Here is a 25,199-nt window from a genome sequence, read left to right as displayed (position 1 = left end):
AAGGGATAAAACTGCAGCTTCAGCAGAGACTGAGGAGGGAGTGCGGTATCAGAACCTGAGCTTTATTTTGTGTTGACGAAGAATCTTTAAAAGTTTCTGAAGATCAGATCTAGTTTCCAAGCTTTGTTTTGCTCAATATAAAGTTTTTTTTTAAAGTATCCATCTCCTGTTCAAACTTATAATCATACTGTAAACTTGGGTAACATTTCCCAGGAGGTGTTGTTCGAGTAGTGAAGAGCGAGAGAATTGGTCTGTGTGCTAAGCTGGGTCTGTTTGCACAGCACATTGTCAGAGCTACTGGTACTTTCTGCCTGGTGGCCCTGACCTGCGAATGGGCTGGAGATAGAGGGGCTTGGAACCAGACCCTGATGGGACCCATTCTGATAACCTCCAGGGGGGCTCCAAGGGTCGGCTCAACCTCCAGGGGGGCCCCAAGGGTGGGCTCAATCGCCACGCTCATGCTAGTCATCAAGGCGGACATTGGGTTGTCACATGCAACACGCTTGACATGGAGGCCCATCACTGAGATGCTCTTTCTCAATTTAGAGAATTCTGACATTGAGGCTCGGGTCAACGAGCAATTTGAAGCTGAGAAACTGATCATTGCGGGCATCGATGTCGAGAACCCTGTCCCCTAGGGCTTGCTCAGTGTTGAGACCTTGCTGCACAGTGAGAGCTATTTCTTTAAATAAGGCTTTAAATTGACTCTCCGCGTTCCTGAACCAGCTATTAAACCTTGACCATGAAGGGGGAGAATCCCTAGTTGTTGAAATGCACTATTTCTTTGCAAATATTGGATCTTGTAATGGAGCACGGAGTCGGATAGAGCCACTGGTAAAAAGATTGACTTTTCTTCGGTTTTACCGATCTGATGACCCAACCTCTCCAGGTTAGGAGTTGGTCCGGGCGTTGTCTGATCTGGCAAAGACGTCTTTTGGGACGGAGAAGTCCCTTACATTGTAATAAAACATGTACCCCTGCCCTGAGTGCCCCAGCTGTGGTGATATCTGGATCCTTGGTAACAACTTTTGGTCATGAGCGAACTGTGCATGCATGTGGCCCGTGATCAGGGCCTGTCTCACGGATTGCTGTCACTCTTAGACCAGCATGGGTGCTCAAAGCGCTACCGTTGTGTGGTGGAAGACGACTGACATCACCAGGAGTTAAGTAGCTGGAGCTCCCTGGTGGCAGCATACAGTATTTTATGCACTAATGATCAGTAGAGTGAACAGGCCTTGTTACCTGCATCACTGGCGTGGGTCCTACTGGCCCATTCATGTAACGTTCTGACGCTGTGTGCTTAACTCATGCTTGGCCTTCATTGAATGGATGTAGTGCTGCGCAGTGAGCCTGTGTCTGCGTGAGCATGCTGGGGTATATGTGTGTTAAGTGGTACTGCCTGTGCATGCATGTTGCATGTGCGCTCAGAGATGTTTGCGTGCTTGTGAAGGGCATAATGTGTGTACGCTTCTTAGTTCCATTTTGGGAGACCCAGAGCCTGTTGGAGAAACATGTGGAGGAACCCCAGACAGATGTGTGGATTTCTGCATTCCTGAGAGTCGAGTGGAACACACCCACTGGGGGAAGCAAGAGCCAGGCTCTTCAGTACACGCTCTTTGATTCTAAAAGAGGTCGCTGCTTAGAGGGGCTTGGGCACATCTCAGGAAGGAGATGGGGCTGAAACGGGAACTGTAAATATCAGAGGGGGGGTCTTTGTAACCTTTTGATAAACCTATGTCAGTGAGGCTGACTTCCAGGTCTAATTCTCTAATCACTCCCATGGCCTGTGTTTTTTGTGGCTATAACATTTGGAGATGCTCCTGCTCCAGTAGAGCTCTCTGAAGGAAGGATAAGAGAGAAGTGGGCGCTTCAAAGTGAGCAGCCCCAGAACACAAACCTCAAAGACTCAAACTAAATTACATTTATTTCTGAAAACAGATTCTAAATAAGTTGCTTGAGCCTCCCAAGATTGTCAAACTGAAGCTGTGCATCGGCGTGGGGAGGCTCAGCATGACTTCTGCTTGTTGTGACAAGAACAGGAACTGCCAGCCTCCCACTGCATGCCGGGACATCACCGAGGAGAATCCGAGAGTGAAGGATGAGATTCTGGTCCGTTGGGACCGCCGCACCGATTGGGCCATCCGCCCATGTACCTTTTTTGTGCCCCCCGTATGCCAGGTGGTGGCTGCAGGGAATCTCAAAGGCCATCACCCTGATACAGTGCTGGGAGGAAGATCGGGCTGTCGCGTGTGCAATGTTGTGACCTGAAAAGGCACGCAACGGTGAGTGCGCTGTTCACATCCGTGAATGCTGGCGCCCTGGTTCTTTGCTGAGAAGAGGGCGGTCACCCTGTGCAGTGTGGTAACCTGAAGGGACTATCGCCCAGTGTGCCACTGTGCACGACCCCCCCCCCGTATGTCCGGAGGGGACCGTGGAAGGAGGACAAGGCCATTGCCCTCGGAGCAGCGTCCGACCATGAAGAAGTTGCGTGTTGCAACCCATGGAGGAAATTCATCAATTCAGCCACCCAAACCCATGGTGGCCAAGGCCGGTCACTGGACTCGGGGAGATGTACCCCAGACCCAGAGGAGCACACTGGAGGAATGCCGCCTCGCCCGCAGCATCCAGCCTTCAGCTCATAGTCAGGCTTCCAGCGTGAGCCTGAACTCTCTGGACCGTCACTTCAGCAGGAGTGAGTACGAATCCATTCCGGGCCTCCGTGGGAACGTGCTCTGACTGAAGCTCTGCGGCTGAGGAACACTTTGACTTTCCCAAAGCCACGGTGAAGCTTCTCAGACCAGAACTCCCTAGAAAGGCCCCTCTTGAGTGTTGTCTTGTGTGAATGAAGAATAACCATGTTTCTTAGAGGGAGAGGTGGAACTGGAGAGCTGACGCTGGTAATACTAGTGTACGTGCCGTAAGAATACTGTGTATTATTTGTAGTGTTTCATATTTCCCTTTGTGCCTGTATATAAATACTATTTTTGCATAAAAGCAAGTATGTGAGTGGGAACTCCTGTTTGACCCAGTTGCTCAGACCCCACAGTAACTCCGGTCTCTGGACTTGAGGAGGAAAAAGGTCTCAACTACCACCTTTGGGCACGTTAATTCCTGTTTGTCCTGCTGCCCTCTGAATGGGGTTCTGACTGTAGTTTTTGTGCTGTGCCCAAGGATAAGCAGAGGGTGGTTCCAGCAGGGTGGAAAAGATGATAAGGGCATAACATTCTTGGGAAGTCTCCCGCCCGCTTCGCATCAGAGGCATAGAGGGCAGCCGACATTGAAAACGAAGGCGAGACGAACACCGGACCCCTCCCCCACTCCCGATCAGCAACAGCTGCAGATACTTTCCCGGGTCTGAAGTCAACAACCACAACGGGCTGCGTGAACAGCCTAGGAGTTCTGGCGGACGGCGGACGTGACTCCCGGTTGCCCCCCCCCCCTCTCATGCTGCTGCAAGGGCTCCAGGAGCAGTGATGCGGAGCAGACCGGCGGACCAACAGATTTCTTGCGGTGCTGGCGGGGACCGAGGATCGGGCATGGGGTCTAGCACGCAGCCTGCCAGTAATTAACCGCATCCTACCTCACCTCCTGAATAGACCCTGCAAAATGTGATATCGGCAATACTACATCCTAAGCTCTAAGGCGCCACTGAGCTGAAAATAATCATAAGGTACTTTATTTACTCCACTCATTTCACATTTTTAAACCGCCATTGTTCACAAGGGCAGGGGTCACTAACTGAAACCATAAATCTCTGCCGGTATCTCCAGAGGCCCACGAGGCTCCTCGGCATATCTCCTCCACACAGGTCCAAAGCAATAACAACAAACAGAGGACTATGATTCCCCTTCTTGGCGGCCATCTTAGACTGTTCTTTCGCAGTGGCGGCCATCTTGGACTAGTTCAATCCCACTATTGGAGCAAGAGCTGAGACCAGACACATAGTCTAAGTTCTACTACCGCGCTCCTTACTTGCCTGTATCTTGTGATAGTGTCTGCCTTTTATTGCAGCCTTTCTACATCTATTTGTTTTTGCTACTGTCCCTACCTATAATGCACCGACTGCTACAACATATATTCTTGGATGCTTACAATGTACAACAATGTGTTTCTCAATGTACTGGCCCTATAACCTGTTATGAAATTGTTTCTTACCTGTAACGCACCGACTGCTTCCTCATATATTCCGGGGTGCCCACAGTTTATTCTAATTGGACTTACGTAGTGGTCCTATAGCCTGTTTTACCTGTAATGCACCGATTGAGATGCTGGGATTGAGATTTCTGTCATGACTTCAAACTAATTAGTTGTAAAGGGGCAGCTGAAATTCCAGGAGCCTAGTCCCAACAGCTCGACGACGTCGGAGGGCTGGAAGTGGTCCCCCGCTACACGGCGGAGGAGGGCGCTGGACATCGAATGCTGTCTTATGTAAATTGTTTCTTACCTGTAACGCACCGACTGCTTCCTCATATATTCCGGGGTGCCCACAGTTTACTCTATTTGGTCTTACGTAGTGGTCCTATAGCCTGTTTTTACCTGTAATGCACCGATTGAGATGCTGGGATTGAGATTTCTGTCATGACTTCAAACTAAGTAGTTGTAAAGGGGCAGCTGAAATTCCAGGAGCCTAGTCCCAACAGCTCGACGACGTCGGAGGGCTGGAAGTGGTCCCCCGCTACACGGCGGAGGAGGGCACTGGACATCGAATGCTGTCTTATGTAAAGCGCGTTGATAACCTAATGGGTTCAAGACCCTGAAATGTGCAACGTAACTGATTCTATGTAAACTGCTGTGATAACATGTAACGGAACTGGTGCTATGTAAAGCGCTCTGATAACCTAATCGGTTCAAGTTCGCGCTATAGAAAACTCTAAAAATAAAAATAAATAAATAAAAAAAAAAAATTCTGAATAGAACACAAGGGGCTGCTTGTGCCAGGGGTTCGCAGACCGGCCTGGTGTATTGTGGCCGCTTCTCTGGACACTCGGCTGGAGGAGGGCGCAAGCATTCTGAATGGGGGATAAAGACAGAGTGAATAACAGCGCTCAAGCATTCTGACGGGAATGAAGCAGAGTGAATAACTGAGCTCTTCCGGTTCAGAACTACATAATCCATTTCTGTTTTAGGGTTCAAGCCGAAAACAGCGCTTCCATGTCCAGCCGCTGGTCCTTGTGAGTGAAAACGACGCAACTGGTCAAAAGATCTGTCCAGGTAATGTGGGCCTGCTGCGATGTCTCCGCTCTCCATGTGTGCTTGCTTCTGTGACATCCCTGCTGTTATATTCCCTTGGGCAGAGAAGCTCTTGAACTGCCAGAGCCGGCAATGGTTGAACCATTTGGGCTCCATTGCACGTTACTTGTAATCACCAATGATCTTGGTAACTGGAGCGATCAAGATTACGAGTAACTCCTCTGTTTAAAAATATAATAATGACGAGTAACTCCGTAAACTTGCTGGCCCGGACAGTTTTCTTTGGTCTCTCTAATGGCCTGATGAGTGTTAACAAGGAGAATGTATTGCTGTAATCCAGGTTCCTTTGGGTATTTACTGTTTCTTAGTGGGCCAGCAGGCTCCAACCCATAATGGCATCTCTTTTCAACGCAATACAAAAGGGTATCGCTTTGTTCGCCCTAAGTGTGGCAGGGTATGCTCAGACGTGAGTCCCTTGCTCACTTGGCCACTGGATTCAAGCAAGCCGGGCTGAAGACTGCTGGAATGCCAGAAACCGGTCCGAGGAGCTTGTTTCCGGTCCAGGGAAGACATGGCTTGGCAGTTCGGGCTGGACTGTTCCCACAAGGCACAGGGTCAGACTGATTTGCATATAGCCATGTCTGAACTGGGGTGGCTGAGTGAGCTAAAGAATGGTGATGGATTAAACCCAGATCAGTCGACTGGGGGTGAGTGTTTGATTTGTTCAAACTCTCCATCCATCATCCCCTTTTGTATCTCTTTTCAACCCCAAAGCTCCAGTGTTGGATGGTAACAAGAACTACAAGGGACAGAATCATCTGCCCCAGTATTGAAATAGATCCATTTCCCAGTTAAGAGGTCACTGTTTTCCCTGATTGACGTAATGACTGGTCTGAGGCATAAAGAAGCAGTCTCTGAAACGTGCATCTGGCTGACCTCACCTACGTAGCCCTACCAACTGTTCTAATGCCATTTCACGCCCTCCCTCAGAGCTAAAAGAGTATTATCAGAAGTACCTGCTGCCTGTGTGTGACCAGCCGACCCGACCAGCCTTCTTAGCTGCATCCTTACTGGAGAGGAACACGGCCGAGCTGAGCGGTGTCCAGGAGTGGGAGAGCGAGTGGAAGAGCCAAGGCCTTGCGTCGCGTCTCTCTGCGGAGGTATGGCGCCGGAGAGTCTGTGAGAGCTGCTGTGGGTGTCCTGGCAGGAGGGGGGCGAGGGCCTGCATGCCACCGCTTTCAATGATCATTGTTTCAACAGACCAGAAAAACACATCCAATTTCATTTTTTTTTATCCTCAATTTTAGGGTCATTTTGTAGGAGAAAATCACTCTTTAACATCGATAACTGAAAATGTAAAGTAACAAATACATGCCTTGTGTTTTCCTTCACACCTTCGGTGCGCATGACGAGCTCAGCTCGTCATGAGGCACAGTGGCGCTGTGCTCGTCATGACCGCCGCGGCGCTCCCCCGCTGGGATAATTCCCCCGCGGGGCTGAGCGTTCTATTCAAACGGGCGTGGTCAGGATGAGCTCAACTTGTCATGAGCACAGCGCCACCGTGCTGCGTGACGAGCCGAGCTTGTCATGAGCACCGCGGCGCCGTGCGCGGCCCCCCTTCCCCCCGCACCATGGGTGAATTAGCCCCGCGGCGGAGGGGCTAATGAGTGATCGCTCCGGCTCAATATGAGATCCCTGTTGGGTTCTGAAGAGATGATAAATCAGCACCGTGGCCAGGGACATTAAATAATCACTAGCCCACGATGAGGCTAATCAAGCAGACTACAGGCGGCATCTCTTTTATTTCAAACCCTGCTCCCAGATTGTTGCAATCACCAAGAGTCGCTGCAGATCTAATGTTTTCCTTCTAGTCTGTGACGTGCTCAGTGTAGGGCTCAAGTCAAGGGCTCGGTGTTTGGGATCAAGTGAGTTACAGTCTCATTGGGGTTCACCTCATTATTAAGATGGGGGTTTTTTCAACTTCGGCAATCCGGCTCCAACTGTGGTCGGCTTGTCACATTTAGCCTTTCCAGACAAGGGTTCTTTCCCATGTTTCTGCCCTCTGTCTTTATGAAAAAAGCCGTAGGACACAGTCAGTGTGGACATCATTTGTTTGATGTAACACCCTAAATGGCACGGGTGTGCCCACACGTGGGTCCCGTGCACGCAGTTCAGGATGGACTGTTCCTATTGGAGCAGGGTCAAGGCTGATTCTCATATGGCTGGGTCCAAGCTAAGGTGTGTGGTGCGCAAAAGAATGATTGGTTGGGATGCGCCCGAGCGATTGTTAGTGGTTGAACACAAGCATTCCTCCCATCACATCTTGTGTTTGATCCTCATCCGTAGCCCCAGCACTGAATTGACACTCACGGTTTATACCGCACGGGCGGTGATGGCACCGGTGTAGTGATGGTTCTGTCAGAGTTTCCTTTGTTTTCCTAATAGCTCTGCTGCCATTTGACGAATCTGAGTGAAATGTTCCATAAAACAAGGACACCCACTTTGGTTCCTTCATGGCAAGTATCGTGCAGATCCCTCAAGAAGAAGCCGGGAGAAATGGAGGGTCCCAAAGTGCCATTTCCCATTTTAATTCCAATAGGATTGTTTTTAAATACTGAAAAAGTAGCTGAAATGGCTTACACCAAATTTGGCAAGATAATAAAACTCTACTCAAGGCAAGTGCTTTTCTTGGTTTGGTTTAAATCAGTTCAGTAGTTTTCCAGAAATTGGTGGCCACAACATTAGAGGAAAAATGTGCAGCTGCCATTACATTTTTTTAATTTATTTATTTATTAAAGTTTTGTATAGCCCTAGCTGGACCCGAGGAGGACTGAGTCTCTGTGTCCTTCAAGTTAAAAAAAATGGGCACAAAAGATGGCAGGATGAGCGCGTCATGACCCCCAGGCTAACCTGTTGGGTTCTAACGCCCTCCCCACTTTTAGTTTAATTATGAAAAAGAGTTTATTTTTATTTGCAGATCCTCTGCGGCTCCCAGCTTGAATTCCAACTCCCTCCCCCTCCAATGCCGCGATAGTGGTTTTGTAAACGTGGAACGGGCAAGGTTCACAAAAGCCACTGAAGTGCGCTTGTATAGCCACTGCAAAAAAGGTTAAAGTGATGTTCTAGTTGGGTTTCAGAATGAGATATGAGCCAATGTTGAAAACTATAACTTGTGCCACCGTCATGCATTGGCCTTTGGCCACGCCCGCACCCTCTCTGTGCAAACGCCCAGCCCACGTCCCATATCTTGTCCTTTTTAAAAAAAAATGAACATTTCAGTCAGTGAACCAAATATTCTTTCTTCAACCAAAGGCTATGAAAGGTACTATACAGACCACCGTTTCACAATATTACATACTAAAATCTGTAAAACAAAAATACACATCTTCTTCACACACATCTCAGTACATGGAGGTCCATACAGTGAAGCGTTCAAATAAAACATGATAGCAAAGTCCTTATTCTAATAGATCGAATACATTTGATAATTGAAAAAAAGATAAAATCAGTAGAAAGTTGCGGTAGAAAATACCGTGGGCCTACAATATCTAAATCTAAAAGAGCGAAATAAAGTAGCAAACACTGGTTCCTCGGCACAAAATAACGACTAAACATATTGAATTGCATTGTCGTTTGCGAAGAAGATTATCCCAAGGACAACTGGGCAAGTTCTTCCGTAATCCTTTCTCTGGAAAAGTTACAAATGTTTGCAGTATATTGAACCTAAAATGAGTTCCAGAAATGAATGAGTTCTGGTCACTTGGACAAATGCACAGAAACATAATCCAGAATAGAGGATCAAGTCCTCGAAGAGTATCATGAAATCAATACACGGGGAGAAACCTCTTCCTGTAAGCGTTGGAAACCCACAGAGTTCACATCGCACCTGCCCGATCGAAAAACATGATATTTCATGATATCAATCTGAACATCTCTCACCAAATCGTGCTCAAAATGGGACAGGCCATTTCCATGTGAGTGAGTTAGCCCGCATACGTCAGCAGCGTTGAGACCAGTTGTCTTTGCCAGTGTTTATTTAAAAATATTTCAGGACATAGGGACTGAGTCCCCTAGTCTTGTAATGGCAGCTGCAACAGTTTCTTGAGTTGTTGCGGCTGGCTGATCAACTCATAAGGTACTGATGTTCCGTCCGGGTACCGCGGTGCCCCATTGGCTATGGGGAGAAAGTCCCCCTCAGCCAGTGGGATTCAAGTAATTGTTGGTACTGCCAGAGTCCCATGGTACATAACTTCTTGCTGTACACAATGTCCAGATATCAATAACGTTTCCAGGAGTTTTAGCCCTTGACGACCACCCTGAGCACCTCTTTAAATTCAAATTTCTCAAACTATTGAACAGATTGACACTAAATAATGAAAAGACTGCTTTCTGGGCACTACACGGAACGGGTCCCAGATCCCTACAAAAAATGTTCTCTTGGTACACCCCCACTAGAACTCTCCGATCCACCTCAGCCTGCCTTGTGTTGGTACCCAGATTTAACAAGGTTAGGACCGGGAGAAGATCCTTCAGAGTGGCCGCCGCCAAACTATGGAACAGTCTGCCGGTCGACATTCGCCAAACTCCACAACTCCTGCCATTCAGAAAACGAATTAAAACTTGGCTTTTCCCCAAGTCCACTCACTTCTAATTTTCTTTTAGCCTCCCGTCTCTATCTACCTTAGGAGTAAGCTTCATCAGCGCCAGGATACCTGTTAGGTGACAGCTGCGCTCTACAAGTGTTTTAAATAAATAAAATAAATAAATAAGTTTTAACTTCCTGCCAAATTTTGAGTCATTTTTGGGGGACTGCCTCCCCCTCTTTATTTTGTCAGTGCCCACTTTATGGATCAGCGTGAAACTTTCCATGAAGCAGCCAAAGTTGAGTGATCTTTCTTTACGAAACGTTTGCTGTAGATTGTCAAACATCACCAACATTATTATAGAAACAAAAAATGCCTTTCCTATGAAAATTCAGATCAAACTACATATATATATATATATATATATATATATATATATATATATATATATATAATATTAAATGAAAGCGCTCCAGGTTCCTGTGGGCAAGACTGTTCAGTGTTTGACTTTGATGAGGATTCCCTGAAGGAGAACTAGGATTATTGGTCAGTAACGGTTCATTTAGCTACAGCCCGGCCCGCAGCTTCTCATGTCTCACAAGCCGTGTTACTCCACTGTAACGGATGTCTTCTTCCCGAAGATACACTGCTGGATAGAAAACATACCAAGCCTTCTCCCATCCACAAACAGAGACAGACAGACAGCAGTCGGAGACACACACACACATCTCTCTCTCCTCTTCCCTCTCCTCCGCTCTCTTTTCTCTCCTCCGCATGTGCACGCAGATTCAGTTTCATTCTCAAATGCAGTATGGATAGGAATAGAGCTGATTTCCAGGCAGAAATGTGCCTCTGTGGAGAGCAAAACGGTACAGTCCGTGCCTGAGTCCGTTGGTATCTGTTGTGCTCCTCACAACTTCCTGGTTAGTAAACTTGACTGTCCCCTCCCATAAGTCTTTGTTTCTGGGATACCAGCATGTCTCTGGCTGTGCACAAACGTGCCCTTTACTTGCAGCTCTTCCTCGTTGTGTATCTGTTTTTCATTCTCTTTCCAGTCTCCAACTCTTTACACTCTTATTTATTTATTTATTCAAAGTTTTATATAGCGCGAACAAGATCCTTACAGATATCAGAGCGCTTCACAAAGACAGGGTAGGGGCAGTAGGAATCAACAGAGATAATGGAAGCAATATAATAGTCACTGACATGGTAGGATAATAATAACATACATAAAACATATCAATATACAAACAGGTAAACAGGTAATATAAGACGGCACAAGTCATTGATCCCACTACAGAGGTGTTCAGGTACACCTTGGGTGTGTGGATGGCTTATACCAATGACTTAGTGTAGAGAGAACACTGAGTGGGGGCATCGGGAGAGTGAATCAGTAAACCAAAGTGTATCATATATTGGTCGATGGTAAGAGAGTAGCGTAATAATGTCCCCCATCAAGTAGAAGTATAGTGACAGAGGACAAGGAGAGCAGTGATACAGAGCAATGCAGAGTCTCTGATCCAGCACCTATAAGGTTCAGGAGATCTTGGCCAGAAGGATGGTTTTCACCTCTTTCTTGAAGAGTGCAGTGGAGGAGATAAGCCTGGTTTCAGGAGGGAGCGCATTCCAGACCCTGGGTGCCATTCCTGAGAAGGAGCGCTTGTATGTTTTTTCTTTCCGGAATCTGCGAGGTTTCAGGAGTAGATTTTTTGTACTTCTATTGGACCTCGAACCTCCTGATATAGACAGCTTTTGAGCGAGGTAGTTGGGTGCCTTGTGGTGCACGGCCGCGTGTGTCATAACTGCAATTTTTTGCTGTATTCTAGCTTCAAAAGGCAGCCATTTTAGAGACTTTAAGTCTGGGGATATGTGCGAGTGTTTTCTTGAGCCAGTAATGAGTCTCGCGGCAGCGTTCAGGGAGGCTCTTAGGGGTGCTGTTGTGGATAGCGGTAGTCCGCTGAGGGCCACAATTCCGTAGTCTATTCGAGGGATGACTAAAGCTTGTACAGCAGTTTGGAAGTCTTCGGCAGGGAGGAAAGGTTTAATTTTCCTCAGTGTGTTGATTTGGAAATTAGCTGCTTTTGTGGCTTTGCTGACGTGTTGCTGCATGTTGAGCTTGGCGTCGACTGTGATGCCTAGGGATTTCGCCGAATCCACGATGGTAGGTTGGACATTGAGTGCTGTTAGGTTATTAAGCCAGGTTTGGGTGGTGGAAATTTTCGCCGGGGGTGAGATGAGTAGGAACTCAGTTTTCAGAGCATTTAGTTTGAGGTGATTATCGGCCAGCCAAGATTGAGTGTTAATAAGTGTGGAATTCAGATGTTTGATATCTTCCGGGGATTGTAGCTTTAGGTAAAGTTGCGTGTCGTCGGCGTACATATGGAATTGGACATTGGAAGCTTGGAGCAAGGTGGCGAGCGGTTCCATGACGAGGTTGAACAGTGTGGGGGAGAGGGAGGATCCTTGTGGAACACCTAGATCTGCAGGCACAGGTGTAGATAGCACATTGTCGATCTTGAACTTCTGAGACCGGTTGTGAAGGAAGGACGAAAACCATTTGAGAACAGTTCCCGATAGACCCATTCTAGTGCTTGGCAGCTCCAGCAAGTTCTCATGTTTGACCGTGTCAAATGCTGAAGAGAGGTCAAGAAGGATGAGGAGGCAGGACTCATTGCGATCAAGAATTTGGAGGGCGTCATCAATTATGTGTGTCATAGCTGTTTCCGTGCTATGTTTCGCTCGGAAGCCTGATTGATGAGGTCAAATTGATCAATGTGTTTTGTTAGTTGGAGTTGGACACATTTCTCCAGCAGTTTGGCCAGGGTGGGGATGTTGGTGATGGGTCGGTAATTGTTTAAGTCAGACGGATCAGCTGTAGGTTTCTTGAGTATAGGCGTGACTTGCCCCACCTTGAGGGAGTCTGGAATTAGGCCTTGTTGTAGGGAGCTATTGATGATTTTGGTCCAGAGAGGGAGGAGCAAGGGGATGAAGTCTTTTACAGCATTAGCAGGTAGGGGGTCTATGAGGTGATTAGAGGGCTTCAAGGTGCAGAGCAGTTTGTGTATTGCTTCTTCCGAGTAGGTATCGAAGTACAGCCAGGATGCCTTGTTTTTAGGTTGATTATTAGACATTCTGGTGTGGTTGGGGAATCGGTTCCATGATGAGGTCATTTCTTATGTTGTCAGTCTTTAGCTTAAAGAAAGCGGAGAAGGCTTCACAGTGTGGGGTGTCGCTTGTTGTGCTGTTTGATTGTAAGGGTTGTGTCTTTGTTTGGGTCTTGATTAGTTCGAACAGCTTTCTTGGCCTGTTTTTTGCTTGGTCCAACTGGCGGCTAAAGAAGTCCGACTTTGTGCGCTTTATTTTCCTGAAGTAGGCATTTCTCTTGTTCTTAAGCCTTTTGAGGTGCAATGCTGAAGGGTCCGATCTCCAGGTGCGCTCTGCCGTTCGCATAGTACGCCTGTCGTCATTGAGTCTATCATCATACCAGGGGTTAGAAATTTTGGTGGAGACTCTCTTCAGTTGCAGTGGGGCGACTTCATTGACTATTGTATTCATAGAGTCACGGTAGTGGTCGGTCAGTGATTGAACATCCGAGGCACCTGAGGGGGGAAGGAGGAGATTGCCGATGTGTGGAGGCAGGGTAGAGGGGTTAAGATTCTTCATGTCCCTTTTTCATGTTTTGGATTTGATTGGTTGAGCCGGGTTAGGTTTAACTTTTTCATTGATAAAGAAGGTGATAATGTGGTGATCTGACCAGTCGCAGGGTTGGATCGCCTCCAGTTGTGTAGAGTTCTCTTTGGCGATGATGAGATCGAGTATCGAGCCTTTGTCATGTGTTGGTCTATCGCATATTTGGGTGAGGTCAAGCGCATTAAGGAAAGTTTTGAGACTATTCACCACTGCGTCTTTCTGATCGTTCCAGTGGAGATTGAAGTCACCCAGGTAGACTTGGGTGGTCTGCCGACCGGCATTGGATGTGATCGTGTCCATGAGTTGTTGAGTGAATATGAGGTTGTCACCAGGTGGGTGATAGATGAGATGTAAAGCACAAACTTGCTTGCCCTCGCTGGTGATGTCGAGGCAGAGGAGTTTACAGGAGGAAAGGGAGGGGGAGTTGACTTTAGTAACGGAGAGGTTGCTCATAAAAATGCATGCAATTCCCCCGCCCGTCTTGCCAGGGGACCTGTCCAGCCTAATGATGTGATAATTGGGGGGGACTAGTATGTCCATAATCGGGGAAGAGGCTTCAGTAAGCCACGTTTCCGTTAGAATGGCTAGGTCCAGATCCCTGGCTGAGACGAGATCAGCGATGTCGGAGGAGTGTCTCTGGGCCGATCTGCAGTTCAGTAGGATGCACTTGAGTTTGGGAGAGAGAAGGGTGGTCGAGCTTTCTAGAGTGAGTGGAACTTTTCTGAGGTTGTTAGGGACGGAACCTCTGTTGTTGAGTGTTGGGAGCCTCAGAGGGTTTGTAAGAATTGTGGGTATGGGGATGTGTGTGCTGGGTATGTGTTTTACCGGACCTGGGCCATAAGAGCGTAGGAGAGAGCATAGGTCGCGATCCGACAGTGGGTTGAGGACACGACGGGGGCGCTGGGAGTTATTGCGAACGGGGATAGTCGGCCAGCGCGGGTGTCGTTGGAGGCGAGGGTATGTAGGGAGGGTGCGTCGTTTGTAGGGTAGAGGGATGGTGGGAGGTAGACTGGGCTGTGAGGAGAGAAGGTCTTTAATTGCGTGGACATCTTTTTTGATTTGTAGAATATCCTCTTTGACTTGTTGGAGGGTGGATAAAGTCAGGTCAGGAGGTGTATTGGGAATGGGGTTGGTGGTGAGAGCCATTGGCGACTCTTGCATGTGTCCTCTATTCACAAGTCTCTCTTCTTCTATTTCGAGTTCCCTTCCCGTCTCAACCTCTGTGACTCGTCATCCTCTGTACTTTTACTGATGTTCTCTGCTGACTTTTTCTTTCCTTTTCTCTTGTTGCATTTCTGGGTCTTGGTGTCTTCAGTTCTCTCTGTGCCTGTCCGTCTGTTGGTCTCTGTGTCTAACTCTCTCCACAGTCCCAGTTCAATTCTTTCCTTCCTTTTGCTAGTGCCCCCCCATGATGTTGGTCTTGCCCTTTACCTCTCCATGCTGCAATCTGTTTCTGCCTCTGATGCTCTTTCTTTTCTAGGAGTACCGTTCGCGGAAGCGCCAGCGGCTGCAGAAGCGGGTGCAAGAGCAGCTCCGCCAGGTCTCTCAGCGCCTAACGGAGGCCCAGCAAACCTCCGGCTCGTCCCTCGACCTTGCCGGCGTGCTGAAGTCCTTCGTCACCAGTGGTGACGATGCCCTAACCAAGGGGTCTCGCTTCACGCACACTGAGAAGTTCACATTTAAACAGGTAAATAGACCTCTCGGATTTAGAAGCTTTGTGGACCGTGCATGGTACTTGAACGAAGTCCCTGTACGACACTGCCTGTGTGGGACTGTGCAGCGTGGCACTCCCGTTTCTGGAATTGAGGGTTCTGTGTTTGTTGCTCATGTGTTGGGTAACTTTTAAAGTTAAGGGTGTATATAGTGGTGTTGACATTTTTGTTACACTTGCCCTTCTCTGGCTCCAAGAGGGCCATTGCTTTGTGACATCTAACATTGTAGCCTGTGTGTTTGGCAGGAGGCGGAGAGACTCGCCAGTCAGCTGCAGGCGTCGGCAGACAGTCTACCATCAAGCAAGAGGAATGAACAGGTAACACAGCCCTGCTTTTTACTCAACATAAAAAGTGCTCCGAGTGACTCGTCTAAAGTGAAGCGATGCGATCCAGAAAGGATGACAGAGTGGCCGGTGACGGGTTGTGTGTTTACTTTCAAAAGCAGGTGCGCTGGAACTTTTAAACTGAGGGGAGCATGTAAACAAAAGTCCTCTGCATGGCTTCAAAAGGTTGTGCCCCTCTCCTGAAAGTTTCTTACGTGCCTTGTGCCCAAGTTGTAGTGACACTCAAAGCGGTTTTCTAACCAGAGTGAAGTTGTCTCCTCCTCTCCTGACCGGGCCACTTTATTTTATTTTATTTATAAACTTTTTTTTGTTTTTGAATTTTTCGTTTTGAAAACAAATGTACATATTTGCATTGAGCTTATGAAACCTCATAGGAGGTCATATACGGCCCTTCATAGCAAACAATTTAAACATATGAAACTTCAACCTAGCTTACGAGTGGGCACTCCACTCCACCCCTTCCCTCAGAGCAGAGCAGCCCCGCCCACCCGCTCCCAAAGGAAAGATAAAATTGTAATAACTCAAAGTTATTACCATTTTATTTTTGCTTCTTGCACTGCGAGAAAGCAGTGGGGCAACGCTCCTCTGCATAGCGGAGGAGCTGCCTCTGATGTAGGTTTACAAGATGGCATGGTATTGTGGAGACAGCGTAGTATGAAATGATCCATGTAAATGGTACCTGAAAGCGAGTATCCGTAGCATGGGAAGAGGCGTAGCCGTCCGGGAATACATCCCCTAAGGTATGGAGGCCATGACGAGCAAGGGTTTGCTGAACTCGTTTTTCACTCATGAGGGGGAGACAATTGTTGTCCATCAAAGGGATGTCAGGGGAGTATAGTATACTCCTGCCCAGAGCACGAAGGAGCCTTCGCCAGGCTCAGCGAGTGGTGGAAAGAGTCTGAATGTCAGTGGAGTCCATGGGGATGACTCTGTAATATGGAGAGGAATAAACTTGAGCAAGAGAGAAATAATGTAAATGTGTAGGCATACATAAATACAACTGACATGTAATCAACAATGTAACAACAGTTAATCTAATAAATAAGAAGACTTCTTATGTATCACAAAATATAGTTTAATTTTTTAATTTTTTCAATAAAATATTTACAAATGTAGAATAACAAACATCATGGTACGTTGTTTTCAGGAACAATGTCATAGGCAGTGATCAATTCATAAAGTAAGTAATGAATTCATTTGATGGACCAATTCTTTATATATACAAGCAGTCCAAGGATTCCTGTTTAATCTACGTATCTTGGATACATATGACTGAGAGCGGAAAACATTAATTCATTAATTAATACAGGGTTCATTAACAATTCATCTCATAGTGTGAATGGCCTCGGTTTTGTTTCGCTGGTGATATGAGACTGACGGTGTAATGACACTACGCGTATTTCGGCGGGAATGCCTTCATCGGGAAGCCGTCCCATCGTTCACTGGAAATGACATATACAAACAAAAGCTACATGATATGTATGCCCTGATATATTATCGACAATCCAAAGGATTGCAAGCTCATTAAAATCAGCAGGTGAGTTGAAACCAAAGCATCCCCCAAAAGTGCTCTAAAGATACCTTGTTGATAGCGGAAAAATAACCTGATCTCTTGAAAATCCCGCAGATGAAAGAGAAGATAAGGAGAAACACCACCAAGTACTGTGAGTGAAGAAAAGTTTATATACAAAAGTCCTTGAAATGGAATTTCAAGGCTGGAGTGGCAGAGAAGTACATTTAAAATACTGAGAGCAGGAAAGATGCAGTAATGTCATAGTACATGCAGATAGCAAAGAATAAGCCACGCCCATAGTGTCGGGCATAGCAAGTTCTGTAGTAGGGGATCTCTGTTATAGTCATAATCTAGTGAATAGTCCCGCCCATGTGCGCGGACCCCGGAGCAATCAAAAATAATCTCTTAAGTTGTCAAAACATGCAGAACTGCACCAACACTTAAGAGAGAATTTAAAGACAGATAATGCAGGCTATATCCACATGCTACACTGTCCAGTACCTCAACTAGAAATTCCACCAAAAATCCACAAACAGCACAGCCTGTCCAGGTTTCTTGACACAGAAACACTTGCTTTTTACAGCAAAATCCTCAGGAATGATAGAGAGGAAGGAATGGACAGACAAGCCCCATAGGCTGCCATTATGTGTCTCAGAACAGGATACTGTGCCTTTAAGAGAACTTTCCAGAAGCCTCACAGTATCCCAGAATGCACTGCAGGTCCCTTTTACTTTCAGTTCTTTTTTACAACTCCTGCAAGCAGGACACTGGAGCATTGAGCTCTCCCTTTTCAAGGGTTTAATTGGTGATTTTTCACTTTTTTGAGTGCTTTTCTTGAAGTACTTTGGTGTTTCTTCCTGGTGTTTGTCTTGGTGTACTCTTTTTTTTTTTTTTTTAAACAGATTTTATTGTGTGAACTCACATATCATGCATATCTCTGACACCCAGAGTCTTGGTGCATTCTTTATTTGTCAATATGCCTGCATTATTTGACAAATGCCCAGAGTGCTCGAGGAAGAAGGCCAAGTCGGACCCACACGAGGTGTGCATCATCTGCCTTCCCTCATCTCATGTCCCAGAGGAGTGCGACATCTGCCAGCGCTTCTCTAGCAGAACCCTGAAGGATAGGATGAAGATTAGGCTCCAAGGCCTGGAAGACAGAAGACTGAAGGTGCAAGGTGGGTCTGGAAGGGATTCCTCTGCCCAAGCTGAGGCCTCTGGGGGGCTCCCCAGGGGCAGGAAGACAAGCAAACGTCCCATTTCTCCGTCGGCGTCGATCCCACCGACTAGGGCGTTGAGAGGGATGACTGCAGTCTGTTCCCCGTCTCCCCAGGGCTCTGGGCCGAAGCGGCGTCGACGCTCGGCGTCGAGGCAACTGAATAGATCGCCGTCGAGATCACCGGTGACGATTTCGTCGTCGTTGGCGTCGAGTATTCGGCGTCGAAAGGTGGCCCGGCGTAGGCGCTCGCCATCGAGGCAACACCGCCGTTCGCCGTCAGCGAAGAGAAGGAGGTCGTCGTCGAGGGAGTCGTCGAGGGGATCCTCGACGTCGAGAAAGACGTCAAAGTCACGCAGACGTTCGCCGTAGAGAAGAAGATCGCCATCGAGGCGAAGACGCTCGATGTCCAGGAGGAGACGTTCGCCGTCGAGGAGGAGACGCTCGCCGTCGAGGGGCCGACGCTCGCCGTTGGGTCGACGTTGTTAGACGCCAAAGAGGCGCAGAAGGAGTTCTGGCGCAAGGAGTCAGCCTAGCAGGCGGCAGGTGCCGACAGGGGATTCTCCAACGCCCCAGCCTAGGAAAGAAGGCAGTTCACCGGGCTCGGTGTACTCTGAAGTGTATACGCCTTCTAGGCCGAAGTCGGTTACGCCCCCTCCTCCATTACCCAGGGGACCGCCTCCGCTGGCTCCCACCCTGCCTCCACTTCCGCCCCATCCTCAACCTCAACCTTAACTGCAACCTCAGCTTCCGGCGGACAGGCCTCCTCCGGTTCCTCCGAGGACGGCTTCGTTGCCTCGATATCCAACGCCCCCTAAGGGGACCCCTCGGCCGAGGGCCCCTGCCGGGCCGAAGTCGCCCGCTCCTGTGAGACCGGCGGAGCGCCCGAAGCCAAGGAGGTCGCGATCTCGCTCCGGTCGGAGGGGGAGATCGCGTAGTCGTCACAGATCCTCAACGAGATCAAGACGGGGCCACAGGAGGCGAAGATCACGGTCCCGCATGGATTCTTCCGGGACCAGAACCTACTCACCGACTTTGTCGGAATCCCCGGGGACGAGAGTACATTCCAGGATGTTCTCCTGAGGGGTGCAGCCAAGTTGGGTATCACGGTGATGGTGCCTACACCCACGACATCCGTGATTTTCGAGACACGGCATAAAAAACACCTGTCTCGACCTTTACTGCCTCTAGTGCCAGGACTGGTGGAGCCCGCAAAGGAGTTGTTTCTCACCCCTGCGGTGACAAAGTCCGCTCCCTCCCGGCTCCTGAAGAAGTACAGGGCCCCGGATTCTGACCCGGCCTTCCTTAGGATGGACCCGACTCCGGACTCTGTCATAGTGACGGCGGCTAGGAAGCAACATGCCACCTCCCCGTCTTCTACTGTGCCTCCTGATAAGGAGAGCCGATAGATCGACTCGGCAGGCAGAAAGGTCTGTGGGACGGCCTCTACTGCTATGAAGGCGGCCAGCGCTGCGGCTTTGCTAGGGCGATATGATCGTGCCCTATGGGAGTCCCTCCAACAATTCGCTGAGTTCCTTCCCCGGGAGAAGGAGGACTTCCAAGAGATCCCGAAGGAGGGGATGCTGGTGTCGAACCAGCTCATCAGCGCGGCTGCGGATACGTCTTTTCTGGCGGCACATGGGTACTGTCATGGTATCAACCAGCGACGCCACGCTTGGCTTCGGATTACGTCACTCAAGCCGGAAGCTCAGCAGCGGGTGGCCAATCTGCCTTTCTCGGGGGAAACCCTGTTTGGCAGGCATGCGGATGACGAAATGGCCCGCATGAAGGCGGAGGCCGAGACCCTAACGGCGGTCGGGTTGGAGAAGCCCAAGGAGAAAAAGACCTACCGCCCATTCCAGAGACGGTTTGGGGCGCAGGGCAGAGGGCGTGGACAGACTTCGGGACAGCAGCAACAACAGCAGCAGCAGTTCTGGAAGCCCTGCCAGAAGCGCCAGAGGGGTAGAGGCGGCCAGCAGTCCGCAGCAGCGAACAAAGGCCCGGCTGGGTCTCGACCCGTAGCGGTTACTTCCCCTTCATCCGTTACCCGCTCCGGTGGGGGGGAAGCGTTCAATTTTTTCTGGCAGAGTGGAGAAAAATTACTCAGGACAAGTGGGTGCTGAATATTGTTTGCAATGGATACAGTCTTCAGTTCACCAGCCCGCCTCCATCAATCCCGCCGGTCAGCTCGCAGTTTCAGCTGCGCGAGCTCCAGGCGGAGGCCGATATCCTGTTAAGGAAAAGGGCGATAGAAGACGTACCTTTGTCTCAAAGAGGAAGAGGTCTGTACTCCCGATTCTTTCTGGTTCGCAAGATGTCAAGAACGAGTTCAGGCCCATTCTGGATTTGCGACAAGCAAACAAGTGGATTCGCAGAGAGAAATTTCGCATGCTGTCGTTGCATTAGATTTATCCTCCGCTTCAACAGGGAGACTGGCTATGTGCAATAGACCTACAGGATGCGTACTTCCATGTGCCCATTGCACACAAACACAGGAAGTTCCTGTGATTCCAAGTCGGCGCCAATCATTATCAGTACACAGTACTGCCATTCGGGCTGAAGTCTGCGCCCAGTACGTTCTCGAAGTGCATGGCAGTGGTAGCTGCACACCTAAGGAAGAACAAGGTGTTTGTCTACCCGTACCTGGACGATTGGTTGATCAAGGCCTCCTCCTTCTCGGAAGCTCAAGCGCACTTCCAGAAGACGTGCGTTCTCTTGAACAAGCTGGGGTTGCACATCAACATGTCCAAGTCTGTCCCAACTCCGGTCCAGTGCATACAGTACTTGGGAGCCTCCGTCAATACGCTGTCAGCAAGCGTGTCTCCTTCGGAGGAGAGACGATTATCACTCCTTCGGAAGGCTCAGGCTCTTATGACCGCTCCATCTACAACAGTGAGGACGGTGTCTTCTCTACTGCGGTTAATGCCCTCTTGTATCTTCCTCACGCCACACGCACGGCTGCACATGAGACCATTGCAGGCGTGCTTGCAGGATCAGTGGGATCAGAGGAAAGGATCTTGGGACGACAAGATACAACTGTCTCTGCATGCTCTTCAGTCTCTGAAGTGGTGGTGTTCAGCGGAGAACCTCCTCAGAGGGGTCCCCTTCCATAAGGACATTCCCACACAGACGATCGTAACGGATGGGGGGCGCACTCCGGAGACTTACAGATACAAGGAACGTGGTCTCCGACGGAGTCCACGTATCACATCAATTTCCTGGAACTCAGAGCTGTTTACTTGGCACTGAAGGCCTTTCATCCGTCCTTCCAGACCAACTCTCTGCTTGTACAGACGGACAATACAACCACGATGTATTACCTCAACAAGCAGGGGGGCTCGAGATCGCGCACCCTGTCGCAGGAGGCGCAGGCGATCTGGCACTGGCTTCTAGCCAGAGGACTGACGATAATGGCTACCCATCTACCAGGTGTGCAGAATGTTCAGGCAGACTCACTGAGCAGACTGATTCAGGAAAACCACGAATGGGTCATAAACGACAAAGTACTAGGGGAAGTCTTTGCAAGGTGGGGGACTCCAGACGTAGATCTGTTCGCCAGCGCCGAAAACAGCAAAGGCCGAGACTTCGCCTCCAGGTACTACCAGCAAGGGATGCTGGGGAATGCGTTATGGATCAACTGGGCGAACAGCTTTCTGTACGCTTTTCCACCCATTCCCCTGATTCCGGCAGTACTCATCAAGCTGGCCCGGTCCAGGGCGCGGATGATCCCGATTGCCCCGGAATGGCCCAGGCAGTGGTGGTTCACGGACCTGCTTCACCGGTCTCTCCTTCCTCACATGCGGCTGCCGTGCAGGCCGGACCTTCTCACGAAGTTCGGGGGGCAGATGTTGCACCCCAACCTCTCGTCTTTGAGTTTGGCGGCAGGGCTCCTGAGATAGTGCAATATGGCCATTTGAATCTACCTGAAGATTGCATGGACATACTGAAGGAATCTAAGCGCCCTTCCACTAGGACTTCTTATGCTTCCAAGTGGAAGAGGTTTTGCATCTGGTGCAAATCCTAGAACTTTGACCCACCGACATGTAAGGAAGATGTCATCCTTCCATATCTTCTACATCTGGCGCAGTCTGGCCTTAATGTCCATTCCATTAAGGTTCATCTGGCTGCATTGACTGCCTACAGGAAGTGCCCTTCACAGACTTCCTTCTTCCAGATCCCTGTGATCAGAGATTTTTTGGAAGGCTGGAAGAAGGTGTTCCCTCCTGTTAGGCTTCCTTTGCCTTCGTGGGAATTGAATGTAGTGCTGTCCAGGTTGATGAAGGAGCCTTTTGAACCTATTCATAAGGCTTCGTTGCAGCACCTGTCCTGGAAGGCGGCGTTCCGCGTGCCCATTACATCGGCCCGCAGGGTGAGTGAAATTCAGGCGTTGTGTTGCCAAGAACCTTATACTGTATTTCATGCTGCTAAGGTTGTTATGCGTACTCACCCTAAATTTCTTCCAAAGGTTATTTCTGATTTCCATGTTATCCAGACCATAACTTTGCCTACGTTTTTTCAGAATCCTTCATCTCCAGCGGAAAGGTCATTACATTCCCTGGATGTTAGGAGGGTGTTGAAATTTAATCTGGATAAAACCAAAGATATCCGTAGGTCAGACCAATTGTTTATCAATTATGGATCAGTCAGGACGGGTCTTGCTACCAAACAGTCCATCTCGAGGTGGATTGTGTCCTGTATACAATTGTGTTACTAAAAGGCTAATAAGACCTTAGGGGGGCAAACCTAAGGCTCATTCCACCAGGGGCAAAGCTGCCACGACTGCTTTGCTCCGTAATGTTCCAATTGCAGAAATCTGCAAGGCGGCCACTTGGAAGTCGGTCCATACCTTTGCTAAGCATTACTGTCTGGACACTGATGCCAGGGCAGATGCTCAGGTTGGGCAGGCTTCACTGCGAAATCTGTTCGCACAGTAGTGGTGTTGTTTCTCTTTTCTCCACCGCCGCTTTGGTGTGGGGATGGGCTTGCCATTCTATTCACTAGATTATGACTATACACAGAGATCCCCTACTACAGAAGGAGTAGTTTCTGTCCTGTAACTCCAGTTCTGTAGTAGGGGTATCTCTGTTATAGACATAAGCGCCCGCCCTCCTCCCCGGTGGAGATATATTCATGTAGAAATGCTACAGGTCTGGCGTTTTACGCCTTCAAAAAGAACTGAAAGTAAAAGGGACCTGCAGTGTATACTGGGATACTGTGAGGCTTCTGGAAAGTTCTCTTAAAGGCACAGTATCCTGTTCTGAGCCACATAATGGCAGCCTATGGGGCTTGTCTGTCCACTCCTTCCTCTCTATCATTCCAGAGGGTTTTGCTGTAAAAAGCAAGTGTTTCTATGTGAAGAAACCTGGACAGGCTGTGCTGTTTGTGGATTTTTGCTGGAATTTCTAGTTGAAGTACTGGACAGTGTAGCCTGTGGATATAGGCTGCATTATCTGACTTTAAATTCTCTCTTAAGTGTCTTTGCAGTTCTGCATGTTTTGACAACTTAAGAGATTATTTTTGATTGCCTCGGGGTCCGCGCACATGGGCGGGACTATTCACTAGATTATGACTATAACAGAGATACCCCTACTACAGAACTGGAGTTACAGGACAGAAGCTACTCCATCTCAGTGATAGTGGTGACCTATAGATGCCAGATCGAGTTGTAGATCTTAAGGTCTTTGAATAAATTTCATGCATCAAAGAGCTGCAATTACCCAAACCTTCAAGAATAATGCCTTCGGGCTATGATGGAGATAAAAGGACCACTGGAATAGGGGGCCTCGATCTATACGATGATCCTTAAAGAAGCACCGACGGGTAGAAGCCAAGGCTCGCAAAACCCTATATGCAAAAAGCAATAGAAACAGTGATGTTTGCAACTTAAGCAAGTGTAGGATGGATCAAGTTACCCGTCTGTTTGCAAGGGGCTTCAGAGGAAAGTAGGCGAAGGTAGTACGGCCTGGCGCGATAGCCACCGACACTGCCTTATTTATTGCACTATTCAAAGAAAAGGGATCACACGGTGTGAGCAGGAGATGCCTAATCTTTAGCACCTTTTGTATAATCCTGGAATAATGTTGCATACAATTACTTATAATATAACTGAAAAATTGCCCACAGGTGGAGGATTATCTAGTGCTAGTGGAATATGTCGAAATGCCTCAAGCTCCACGTGCTGCATGAGTTGTTCAGATGGGAAACAACAGCGGTAGAAATGTTGACGAGCGGTATATGCCCAGCCTGGTCTCTCTCAGGTCTGAGGTATGGGATGCGGGCGTCGGGGTGATACCGGCGGTAGGCGTATTGGCACTCTGCAGCAAGATAATAAAGAAAGAGGTCTCGGACTCCAAACCTGCCACGCTCGTAGGGAAGGGTCACGATGTCCCACTTAACACGTGGCCCACGCCCTGCCCATACAAGCCGCAAGAGATGACTGCTCAAAGTTTTGAACAAATGTTGTATAAGCGGGATAGGGATGCTTAAGAAAAGATGCAAAAAACGAGGGAGAACTACCGTGTTGAATATTGCCTTAGGAATGAATGGGGAGTTATTCCTTATTTGCGATTAGCAATTTGCTACTCGCAAATAATTATGCGATTTCAAGGGTGCCAGGGGCGTCCAAAGGACACCCTGTAGCACCCCTGAAATGGAAATGTAGACTGATGTTGCACACACACATGTCCAAAGGACAACATACCACTTAGAAAAATGCACTAAAGTGCATTTTTCTAAGTTTTCGCTATTTACCACGAAGTCAGACTTCGCGGTAAATAGCGGCCGGAAATAGCGAATTCGCAAATTTTAAAAGTTTCATGAATTGCATTTAAGGAATCTCAAATAGAGATTCCTTAAATGCAATTCCTCGCAAATATGCGATTTCGCAATTAGCGATTTTTTGCATTTGGGATGATGAATCTGACCCTTTGCGAGCGCAATTTCCCTTGATGA

General features: G+C 48.5%; 1 protein-coding gene across 1 annotated transcript in view; it reads left to right on the top strand.

The window, feature by feature from the left end:
* Positions 1-25,199, top strand: part of CCDC22 (CCC complex scaffolding subunit CCDC22) — a 59,980-nt gene that overhangs the window by 12,321 nt on the left and 22,460 nt on the right. Inside the window, exons 6-9 of the mRNA XM_078664520.1 lie at positions 5,127-5,211; positions 6,181-6,350; positions 14,944-15,150; positions 15,421-15,492. Of these exons, the coding sequence (XP_078520646.1) occupies positions 5,127-5,211; positions 6,181-6,350; positions 14,944-15,150; positions 15,421-15,492 (534 nt within the window). The remainder of the gene's footprint in view (positions 1-5,126; positions 5,212-6,180; positions 6,351-14,943; positions 15,151-15,420; positions 15,493-25,199) is intronic.

The sequence above is a fragment of the Lissotriton helveticus genome, chromosome 10, assembly GCF_964261635.1.
Source record: "Lissotriton helveticus chromosome 10, aLisHel1.1, whole genome shotgun sequence".
NCBI lineage: Eukaryota > Metazoa > Chordata > Amphibia > Caudata > Salamandridae > Lissotriton > Lissotriton helveticus.
Note: the sequence above shows the minus strand (reverse complement) of the source record. Positions and strands in the feature narration are given on the sequence as shown.